The following is a 12,361-nucleotide window of genomic DNA, read 5'->3' as shown; positions in this document are numbered from 1 at the left end:
ACATTGTCAGTCCTGTAATTTCTGTCATTGTCACGCTCTTGTCAGACGTCAAATTGTCACTTGATAATTCCTGCTCGGCTGTAGGCAGGAATTGTGTGAAATATTCGCCGAGAATTATAAATTAAAATAGTAAATAATAGAAAATTCAAGATGTCATTCAATTTCTTACTGAACTCGGGCAAAGCCAATTCAGTCATCAAAGGTAAGCATCCCAAGTTTTTATATTCATTTAGAGGTTATGTTGTTATTGTAGTTTATTTAGATAACATTTCTTTTGAATAATTTTAGAGTTTGTGCGTAATGCCAGTAAGAAGACTGGAGGTAGTACATCCAACACTAATTGTAAGGTAAAGCCGAAGCACAGAGGGTGGAAGGTGCAAGATGGTCACCATGTTCAAGCTGGTCATATGCTGGTCACCCAGAGGACGCCTAGGTTCCACCCTGGATTAAATGTAAGTGATTATATTCATATCAATGTGAATCTATTTGTACACAGAAGAATCGTGAGAAGAAAACATAAAAAAACAAGAAATGAAGGTTTAGTCTTTTTACAACTCTCAAACAACTGAAAAGTTCTTTAATTATTTACTTTTATTAAAACACTAGTCGTTTTACAGCCCGTACCTGGATACGGGTACATGGGTATGTGTAGCTCTACAACTGTGAAAGAATTTTTTACATCAGTTCAGTAGTTTCAGAGCCTTAACAACAGGCAAACAAAAAAAAATCTGCCTTATTATATTAGGTAGTATATAAACAGGATTGCATCATTTAAATAGAACTAAACATGCTTTCCACCTTTAATTTTTAAATTAAAACTATCAACAATTTTTCAGGTTGGATTTGGTAGAAACGGTACTCTCTTTGCCATGGAAGCTGGTAAGGTAGTAGTGACCTGCGAAAAGTTTGACCCCAATTGGGACCACACATGGGTACAGAGGATCTACTCCGGAAGGCAAGATCAGACCATATTGAAGAAGTATTACAACATCATACCTGAGCCTCAACACCAAAGGTTTAAGCTTGTCGATGAAATTTGAATGGATTTGATTGTTATTTAGTTATCTTAGGTAATATATTCTTAGTTGAAATTGATCTAGTTTTTTTTATCCATTGAAACAATGTAAACTGCCCTCTGGTTTCACAAAGTTTCTGTGGCTATGGCCCTGACTGAAGTACATCGTATTTTGATATCTTTTTACAGTGTTTACTATTGGAGCCATTTCAACATTGAATACATATGCAGAGCTCATAAGTATATTTTAATTTATTATTATCTATCAGTTTACACTAAATAATTCTATTTTTACTTATACTAGAATGAATAGACTGTCTTGGCAGCTTTTGTTAATGTACTTATCTATCCATAGATGGCGTTGTCTTTAGAGAAATATGAAGATGGCGCCACTTTATCGAAGTACATACCACTTAACCCTTGATGCTGAACAAAATTCTGATAGAACTGATGGTAGACAGAGGTGAAGAGAAGGTTTCTTTTCGTGTTTAAATTTACCATTGCACCAGACATATGAGACTTGTTGAAGCAAGTTGAAGACAAGTTCTCTCAAAAATCTATTATGCCTGACGTAATGAAAGTAGTTCTCTATAATACTTTACTCTTTGGTTCCGGCACTAAGAGACGGTCTAAGAATATAAATATCACATACTAACACCACACGTCATCACACAATCCGCGCTGTTACCACGTAAACCTACTGCCTTGATATATGGAGAAGAAGGAACACCTTCGAGAGCTAAGGACAAATTTTATTGGGCTAATAAATATCTCGCGGCGGTAAATCATAGCATATTGCCGACTGGAACCGTGTAAGGGATTTAAAGGGAAATATTCCATTTTGCTTGAGTTATGTATTAGGTTTATATGGTTTCTTTAGTCAGATTGTGATTGGGTAAATCCCTTTAACAAGGGTAGGTAAGTTATGAAATATATGTATTCTTTGCCTAAGTATCATGTTTTCGCAACAAAACTGCTCGTAATTTGTAGTCTTAACAAGATTTCACTCATATAAAATATCGGAAACCTTTTCTTACACAAGGAAGGAAATATAAAAATCCAAATAAAAATATTACAGAGCTACTTAACGGATATCGACACACAGGTACAGTCACATACAAACTACTAAATTGTATAAAGTACAGTCGGCACCAGATGTCAGTAACGCGAGCGTGTAAAATAAAAAAAAATCCCCAGGGAGAGGAGATTGGCGATTTTCCGGTTCTGAAATGACGTCCGGCCGGCACGGATGTTGACCGTACCGGCCGTGCTCCTCGTCAGTGACTGGATAAAGGTGAAAACTGTATCCTCGGAATTAGGTTAGGACAGTAGGGTAGAATTAACCCAGTTGAGATTTGAATTGCTGAAGGCGATTTTCTTTCTTTTTTTACTTGCTAAGACTTCGTCGATTTGTTATACAACATGGTCGTTTTAATAAAAATTTGACTTAGGTTATTTTATGCCTTACAAATGTGTAAAATATAATAGGTACTTAGTACCTAATAAAACAGGTAACCCATAGTAGGTAATTGGTAAGTAACAGCCAATTTCTAAAAGCGAATTGCAACTTAAGCACCAAAAAAATATTAGTTTTCTTCTCACTCACCCAGTAGCAACTATGAAGTAAAATCCATTAAAACCCTTAGAATTTTCCACATGACTGTAATGTAATTTTTGTTACGCTGAAAGTTTTTCCCTCTCCGCCGCTTTTCATATTAGGCGTGATGTTGATCGCGGTGTAAAGCCCACGAGACCGACGCGCGTGAACTACCCACTTATAAGTTATAAGGAAACCTACACCTATAAAAGCGTTGGTTCGTATTTAATTTTGTATTCTAAAACTGTGTAACTGAATAAGTACCTAGATAGTATTATGATGCACATTTTAAATGTAAATAGCTTTAGGTCACAATAATTCTAATCTGTATTTGTTCGTAGCAATAATTTGGTATCTTGGGTTTGGTCTTAAAATGTTACAGAAGACCAGTATATGGTGGCTTGACTACATGAAAAATACTGCTTAATTTAAAACGTATGTTACTCATGGCTGTTTTAACGCCATTACTTAGGAAAGTTAGCCTAAAGTATTCAACTAAAAGAACATATTGTTTTAAGCTTTTATATGAACTCATACGTAACATGAGCACCAAAAGCCGCCATTTTCATTATCACAAAGCGTTTTCAGTCGTCACCTCGTGGCTCCGTTCCCCTCGCTGCAGTTTGAAGGGTGCTCAGCTTTTCCCACTTGTAATTTTTCTCGGCAGCCATATTGCAATTTTCGCCCAATAACACCCGACGTTAGGGCCGCCATACCAAACTTTTTTTACAGAACTATCCATAGTTTAAAAGTCTACTAACTGAATTGTCGATGTTTTTTTATTTTTTGGGAAAATTCAAAAATAAAATTATGGTTGTTGTTATCGAAATATGTAGGCCCCGTAAAACTTTCCTTACCCTTCCATATAAGTTTTTTACGATTTGACGACCCTAAATAACGCCAGCTGCCGGTTATAACTCAAGGGCTAAATTAAACTTTTTGCTTGAAAACGTAAGTTGTCATGTGCGAACGACTTTTATGGATTAGTTTGTTTCAGTCCGATTATTATTTTAGCTGAAATGATGACGTTGAGATTTTTATATTAACTTTATGCTTACATATTTTGTTTTGAATACCTAAGCGAAATGATTTGTGTTGCTTAGGCAGGTCGTTTAAGTTTCACTTTTTTTGATCACATGTGAAATAAAATTTACCCAAGTATGTTTTTTTTTCACTTTATTTAATGAATAAGAAACAAGGAATGTTATCTCTAAGACTTGTTTTAATAAAAATAAATAAATAGACAGTGCAACAAAAAACCCTTAACCCACCAAACATCATTAAAGAATCCTACAGCACTATCCTAAAGCTTTAGACAACAATCTCTTCGTTACATTCATGCTATGCTGAATGAGGATCCGGTATTCTTTCCATTTTTCACACCCATTCCGATCTTAAAGTACTCAAGCATCCACTCAGCATCCAAGGCGTTTTTAAAAGTGAAACGTTTGTGTTGGGCTGCCAATCAAATTCAAACTTTAAAACAAGAGAGATAAGGGTGGTTTTCAGGATGTGAGGGATACTACTCCAATTATAGTATCCGAGGGAACGTTGGCAGTGTTTCAGTTATGAAAGACAGTGAGACTGACTTGGTGACATAGTATTATTCATGATGGATCACTATCTAGCCATTTCGTTTGTTCTAAAGCTTTGAGTGTGTGAGGTGCTTTGAATGCTGCTTGTAAGATACTATGTAAGAAACTACACATTTTTGGATAAAAAGGTGTGTCTGGAGTGTTGGACTTAGTTAGATTCCCATAAAAAAACTAAATAACTAGGTACTTGCTGAAGAGAAGACGTTTTAAAAATAAACTTAAGGAAAAATTCAGATCTACGTAGAAGTACGGAAAGTAAAAAGACACGTCGTATAATTAAGCCCACGTCCCATTTAACTTCCAAACAGGCTGTTACAATACAGAAACAAAATAAAAACTCACAGTAAAGACTTCTAAGTTGTCGCACTTTACGTACTTCGTTACCTAAATCGCGGCCCAGGGGACACAGCCCTTACGAAACTTTGCCCTTTTTAATCCACCTGTACGTGTTTTACGATCGTCAACTTTTTCGTTATAAAAACTTTAGAGTCAGCCTGTAATAAACATTGGCATAATGAAGGTGCCCGTGCCTTGTTACTGAGCTACTTATTGTTTTAATCTATTAAGGTTCTGTTGACTTTTTTAATCTGTGGCGAGGTGCATGTGGAAAATGATGGCGACTTTTTGACGAAATGAGAGTTTAATGAGCTGTTAAAAAGTTTCATAATTTTGTTGGAGTTGTAAAGGGTGCTTATTTCTGCAGCACTGTAAATGATTGTTTTATGTATTTTGTTATCTAGATATTTTTAAACCCTTTCAGTTTCGTCATAAAGGGGTTGGTAGTACAAAAAATGCAAAAGGCTCGTGAATGACTGGGCACGCGGTAAACGTCGAAGCGAGCTCGCAAACACCTTTTACGGAGGCATCCACGTAGGTATGGCATTAAGGCTATCGATTCGCCTCCAACGTTAGGTGATTTACATCGTAGCCTACGTAATTCGTTGCCCTGACGGACGTCCTGTATAAATCAACGTTGGACCCCCGCTAACCGGACATTTATCTCGGCTCTACGATAAAAAACTACGGCGCCGTAGGGGGACCTGCCATGAACGGATACATTGCCGTGATTATTTGCTTTCCGCGAGATTGAACTGTGATGGCTCGCATCATTATTTTTTTTTTACATTTTAAATGAAGGTTGATTAAAAGAGACTCGTTGCAATACCTTCATGTTAACATTCTGATTCGGTTTCAATGGACAGCTATGATACTGAAAAGACTATAAAGTTGCTGCTTACTTCATCTAACATAGGTAAGTACTTACTATATGTAGTTAAGTGGCGAAAAACCAGCTTCTATTTTTCCGTAAAAAGAACATGACTTTTAAGCAAGCGAGCAAATTTTAAATTCAATTTGAGTCTTAAACATCAAGTTGCGGAGAAAAATTGAAACTAAAAATCCACATCGTCTTAGAAGAAAGATGATCCATATAAACTGTCGGCTAAGCTACAGACCCTACACTCTAGAGGATTTTATATTATGATTCATTGAGATTTTTTTAGCCGACTCTCGGTTGAGTAACGCAAAAAGATTGCGACATCAAGTATAATATTCATGGAAAGGCATAATTTAATTCCCTGAGACAGTACGGGCGGGTCGAGCCCGTTGGAGATTAGGCTCTTGTCTCGGAAAGCGTGTAATGAAGGAAAAGCGCTCCCAAAATATGAAATTATGGACTCAAATATGACTCATGTTTACCTGAGACCGAAATGTGCGCCATGTTTTTTTCCTGCAAAAGGATTCCGATGCAGGCGTTCCTTTTTTAATTTCTGTTTAAATGGCTATTACAGAACGCAGGGACGGTTTGGAAAAGCATTCCTTTTTTAAAAGCTTACAAACGGGCAAGATTGAGATTGGATGCAAGGTGCACTGGAGGGGGAAAAGTCGTTACATTGCAACTTGGATGTAGGTACACGAAACTTCAGTTTTCATTGTAAGATTGGGAAAGTAGTTTAAGTAGTACTCTGTGTGTTATATATATAATGTAGATTTCCCCAGGCTATCGAACCTACAGGAATGACGACATAACAACGGCGTCCAACAAAATGAATCAGGCATCTCGTTCAACTTCCACACACAAGAAAATACAACCGTAAAATATGAAATGATAATAATAAAACAAAAGTACCGTCTAAAAATAAAGCGAAAGGAACACAATAACGTCGGCAGAAAAGGGTTGACTGTGACATGACGTTTACAGGTTAACTCAATTAACTTGTTTGCTAGACGCGGCGGTTAATTTCTTTATCGCTTTAAGCTTAGACGTCCAATCTTTGAGATCTGACGGCTTTTGAGGGTTGAAATTATTGTAAGTATATTGTTGTGAAGTTTGCGAAAACAGAGCTGTGGAGAATTCGTTATAAAGTAGGTTATTAAATTCTGAATTTAATTAACATTAACTTCAAAGATCAAACAAAGATTTTGGTAGTTATTATTTATTAACACAGATTCTAAGTAACAATGAGTTAACGGTTAGTATATAAATAGGTACCTACATAAGGCCTAATTACTAAGGCTGTGGGATTATTCGAATGCGTTGCCGCGGCCCTGGTACACAGAAGGCTTCAGAAGATACATAGTGGGTTTTAGTCAGTAAGACAATAAAAATAGGCTTAGATATGTAGATACTTATTCGTAACTTTGTGCCTATGTTCTTTTCCTTATCAGAAACTTTTACAATATACACTGTCTGTGTACTTTAAATCTTACAGGAAAATATATCTATTAAAAAGATAGAAATAGCAACATTTTACTGCAGCAGTGTAATTAGCCTGCTCTTAAAATACTTTTAATTAGGTAGCTCATACATATTCCGTACAGCTTTAAGGTAATATTTAATGTAAGCTACCTTAGGTAGGTAATATTTTTTACTTCTAGTACTTTACTTTGCTGAACCTAATTAGGTATTCTAGGCGTTTAATTAATGCGTTTTGTAATTAATGGCTGTCTTATTGTAAACTGCTTTTAGGAATGTTTTAATGGTACTGCCTGAAATAATACTTTGTTTATAGAATTTAGAATGAATTTGATTATACCTAACTACCACCTAGCTACAGGAGCAGTCAAAGAAAGGTAGAACAAAATTCCTCGAAAGATTTCTAAGAAATATCTCGCCTCAGAAAACATTAAAAACAATTGGAAATGCCCCTTTCATTCCACCTCGTACTCCTATAATCGAATGAGAACAATTTCTCAATAATTCAGAAAGAATTCTGTCATTGATCAATTGGCTGATCCGACCCGCGTCTATCCCGCTCCGGGATTATTAGATTTTCTCGCAACAATTTTAAATTCCCCGGATTTCCTTATCTGTTTCATTTTATTGTATTATACTGGTCTTGTACTAAACTTAATAATGTGTATTTACATATTGTTTTCGGGGGTTCTTGTATTTCTGTGTTTGAGCTATAGACTGACGCAAATTGATTGGCACATGATTTTTTTCATATAATGTCAGCTCCGAGAAGTAAGCCTTAATTTCGTTGATTTACAGGGGGCTGTTAAATTATTGACCCCCATAAATAACTGAAATACCTATCCACCTAATATATTCGCTATTTATCAGCTTAACCATAACCTTTGAGTACGCGTAATCTAACATATTATAATGAAAATATGTAACTTTATTATGTGACAGGTTCTGACGTCAGACCCAAACATTTAAGTGAACTAAGTCAGAAAACGACGTCAGTAGGTACTGATATATCACGCGCTAAATTAGTTTGCGATGACAACCAGAAAATACATAATGAAAAAAACACACTTATCTTTTCATGGCCTTTCCCAACTATGTCGGGTCAGTTACCAGATAATCTCTATATTGCTCTAGCCCTAGATAGAAAGCCTAGTAGGCTTAGTTATCAATACAGGGCGATGATTAGACATATTTTCCAAATACACTAGTTTGGCTAGGCCAGTTAATTAATGCCTTTGCCTACACATTTTTTTTTATGTGTTACATTATATATTTCGTATTTCCCATGGAACGGGCAATTCTCTTCGAGAAAGAAACCATACATGAACCGCGAAACGGCACTTTTTTGGCCACAAATCTCTGCGGAAAAAATCGACCAACAAATAAAAGCGTCATAGGATTAATGATCACAACGCGATATTATTTACGGAAATAAATAAAAATGATAACAGTCCCTGTAAGCCCGATATTGTATGTGATAAATTTAAAAACGTCTTGGTTCGTGGTGCCATTTTTCACGGCAATATTGTATTTTTTCACATTGTTTGTTTCTTTTTTATTGTATATAACATTATTTTCAGGCGTCTCCTCTCAGCGGGAGCGGTTTTAATTTTCCGCTACGGTTTAAATATATGTTCCTAAGTGTGAATTTGTTTTTATGGAGGTATTTTTAATACCTGCGAATCACTTAATTGCTTGGATATATTGTTATAGTTCGGATAGAGATTTCAAGTAAACCGTTTATAAACTGTACGAGACAATACCTAGTTTCAGTCATAAACAAGTCTGAAACAAACTGGAACTGGATTTGGGTCGATTGTGAGCAAATAACAAGTTTCAGGTTTGTAGAGTATGAGTATTTAAAGGGCTCTCATGAAAAAAGGAACTCTACGTACAAATGCTTTATTTTACAAATACAACCTGTAATAAAACGTGGAGTAGATACCAAATACGCCGGCCGATCATATAAAACCCAAAGCGAGTCTCCAAAGTCCACTCAATGCTTATCGAAACAACAATTCAAATAAGACCGTAGGATTCGGCGGGAAAATAAATATTTTTAAATTTGGAACAATATGGCGGACAGGCGGGTTACCATAAATCTCAAGATGGCGTAATGCGAGAATGCACGTTTAGAATTCTTTATGAAGGGATACAAGCTTTAGTTCAGGATCGCATTGAGGAAAATAAATTGCTTTTGAATGTTTATAGGTTCTGTTACGTCAGATTTATTTTATTGTTGTTGAAAACGCGCGGCACTCTGCATTGCATATTCCATTTCATGCATGGACAATATGATTTTTATGTGGTTGAAAATTCAGCGAGTGATTTATTTATAACTTTTTTTGGAAAATGTTCTTGCTCACCTGCGTGTAATAACATGACACACAAATTGCTAGCAATGCATTTATTTTTATGCAACTCTTATGTGTAGGAATCAAAGGATTCCAGGTGCGTTCAAGCCAATGAAGTTCTCGCGTAGCTGCAGTTTTCTATGCTGTAAAATTCTATGTTAAAACGTTCGTGTCATTCCCAAGTAACTTTATGTAGTGAAGTTACTTCGTCGTCTTCTATAGAAATTATATACCTAATATTTAAAATAAGGTACCTAAGTACCTACCTACATAATATACATAAATTATAGGTAATGCAACCGTAATTGCCAATACACAAACGTAGATATTAATCGAGTGGTATTAATGTGTGGCTCGGTCTAGTAATGGGAACAGTGCAAACGCATTAGTGCATCGTTAACCAAAACGATTGTACGGCCATCGGGAATTTGAAGAAATGGTGCGTTAGTGGAACGACCCGCTAAGTACCTTTGTACGATTGGGAACTAAGTATTGGGTATTGTTTTGCGGAGGATCATTAAGCTTTACAAGGTTTTTGTTGTGGCTAGTCCAGTTTCCCGGAAATCAATCCAGCAGGGTAGGAATATATTCACATAGGTTTTTACTTCAAGAACTGTGTACGACAGTAATTCAAATTTTAAAAATCTATCTGGAGATAGGGTTGACTATAAAAGACTATTTAGCATGCATATCATCAGCTGACACGTTCGGACATTCGGACACCCGTAATAGAGAGTAGAGATAGTGTCCCATAAAAGAGTCTACATCGCATCAAATGCAAGACGGTTTCCAATTACCCAATAGCAACTTAAGCCCTCAGTCAACACCAAAGACGAGTAAACTAAAAATACTAGCAAATTATTCTCAGCTTGAATTGCTCACTTCGCTTTCAACGCGCTCATCAATTAATTTTATAAAGGTCCTTTGACAAAGAAACGTCTGCTGGGATTTTAAATCAAAAAGACTGATGCTGTGTAAAGTAATGAGAGATTGGTTGATTATTCCCGGTTCGACGGTGTGCCAAACGACACCGGGCTGCCTCACCGCCTCGGGAACCTTTTTAATTTTCCGCTAGCCCTCAGATTTATATGTTTTCAGTGCGCCCGTCAATTTTCGCGATTTTTAATTTAAGTGGTACGATGCCTCCAAAAGTCGGTGCTTAACACTTTTTGTGATTTATTTTTATAATGATTCATAGACGGTGTTTTTAAGATAATTGTTCCGGGATTGCTCTGTCGGCTGTTTGTCGTTTTTTCGGGAAAGCTTTGCGGTAGACTGTTTGTTTTTTGCGGTATTGTGGCTGAGATGGAAAATAAATAATTAAGGAGATACGCAACGACTGTGTTTAATGAGGAAAAATAATGAAGGGTTAAGTTCACACTTATAATCACGACTAGTTTCCTCAACCTTCACAGAGGTAGTATCCCTCTATCTTCCGTCTTCTAGATAAATGTCTCAGTTCCATGTCTGGGGGAGTGGATCTATTACCATCAAGTAAGCATAAATCTAGCCCGTGACTTCCCGCTGACAAATCTTAACACAGTTAAGGTAGCAACCACTAGGTAGGTACCAAAGAGGCGCTCTCATCTTTCTAATTATCACTTTTCATTCACAATTTTGAATAAAATATCCCTAGAACTTTATACCAACAAGATAACTGTAGGTACACCAATATACATTTAAACTACAATAGTTATGCTTATATGCTATACTGGTGTGCTATCTGTATTGAGCAATAACTCCAAGTCACGTGGAACACCCCTTTGATCCGTCTAATGGATGATTTGACTAACGCCGAACAGTATCTACTCAATTCTGTAGCTTATATGTGTCTACCAATTCTGTAGCTTATATGTGTCTACCAATTCTGTAGCTTATGTGTATCTATCTACGTAATAGGTTTGAGTTACATGTATTATGTATGTAGGTACAAATGTGGCAAGGAGGTGAGGTATTAGTTAGGATAACGAAAGCAAATTTTGTGCCAGTTTTCATGTAACAGACGAAGTAGTAGTAGTAGCGTAAGTCAAATATGAGTACCTTATTAAAGAAAAGAAAAGTATACCAACGTTGATTCTAAAGTAAAAATGTTTGAACGAAAGTAAAAAACTTCCACAATTTTCACTGTATTCATAAACATCAATCCAATTATTTATCTTCCGATTAACTAAACATATCCTCATTATTTCTCCCTTTTATGTTTCCGTTTGGAATTAAAACGATTAAAAGTAGATTAAACCAGTTTTTCACGTTTATGGACCTTCTGATTGTGGTATCAGATTAATGTCCAATCGATACGTAGGTAATTGAGTCTATTTCCTGACTTCACTGCCGTTATAAGGTACCTATAAGTTCGTTCTGCTTGTCTGCCCTTTGCAGTAAGCGTTGATACTGGGCGACTGATTTCGTTCTTTTTTTAATTTCAAATTGAAAAGTGTGTTCCATTTATGGATATTATTTTTGGTTTGTTTTTTATTTGAATCGGATTGAGATGTTTCTTTTAAAGCCAGTTTTTTACCGTGCAATTTTCTAAATTATTATTCACTTTTATTAGTAACTCGAGTCTTTCAAATTGTACGCTGGAAAATATGTAGTACGTAAGGCCTATTTCAGCCTGGACAGATTGACAGACACATCTACCAAAGCAGTTTCCGTAGTACGTACGTACATCCTCAAGGTTCGCAAGGCTCTGGGGGGACTCCGGAAAATTGCAAACATAAAGTTTCTAATCGACGGATCTTTTATTCCCTAGCTTTCGAGATACAGCCCATTAGCTCTGTAATGGGGGGATGTTCAAAATTTATTTTATCATCTCTTGGCACGTGATGTCTTTGTTTTAGTGGGCAGACGGTCTGAGCAGACGCTTGATTTATTGACGTCATAATTCAAAGAAAAAATTAGGGATGTTATGTTGATATTAAAATGTAATTACAAAACAAGGCTTGTTGGAGATTAAGGTTGGCGGGGAGTTGGCTCGTCTTTTGTTTTGCTAACAAGGTTACGTAACGGTATTCTTTATTTAAATGTAGTTCAAAAGTTTAGATGTATGGCTCTAAATAACTTCCAAAACAAAAGTATGGCACTGAAACTGTTCGATCGCATCGG

The 12,361-nt window shown here is 36.2% G+C and overlaps 1 protein-coding gene across 1 annotated transcript; it reads left to right on the top strand.

Annotated features, from left to right (window-relative positions):
* The first annotated feature begins 40 nt into the window (after window positions 1–40).
* On the top strand, window positions 41–1,091 carry LOC110378346 (large ribosomal subunit protein bL27m). Its single transcript, XM_021337560.3, has 3 exons — window positions 41–202; window positions 289–452; window positions 837–1,091. Exons 1-3 carry the CDS (start codon window positions 151–153, stop codon window positions 1,038–1,040), a joined length of 420 nt encoding a protein of 139 aa, XP_021193235.2. The 5' UTR covers window positions 41–150; the 3' UTR covers window positions 1,041–1,091.
* Window positions 1,092–12,361: the final 11,270 nt, after the last annotated feature.

This window comes from Helicoverpa armigera, chromosome 10 (genome assembly GCF_030705265.1).
Source record: "Helicoverpa armigera isolate CAAS_96S chromosome 10, ASM3070526v1, whole genome shotgun sequence".
In the NCBI taxonomy this organism is placed as follows: domain Eukaryota; kingdom Metazoa; phylum Arthropoda; class Insecta; order Lepidoptera; family Noctuidae; genus Helicoverpa; species Helicoverpa armigera.
The sequence above is the reverse complement of the archived record's forward strand: the minus strand, read 5'-3'. Positions and strand labels throughout refer to the sequence as shown.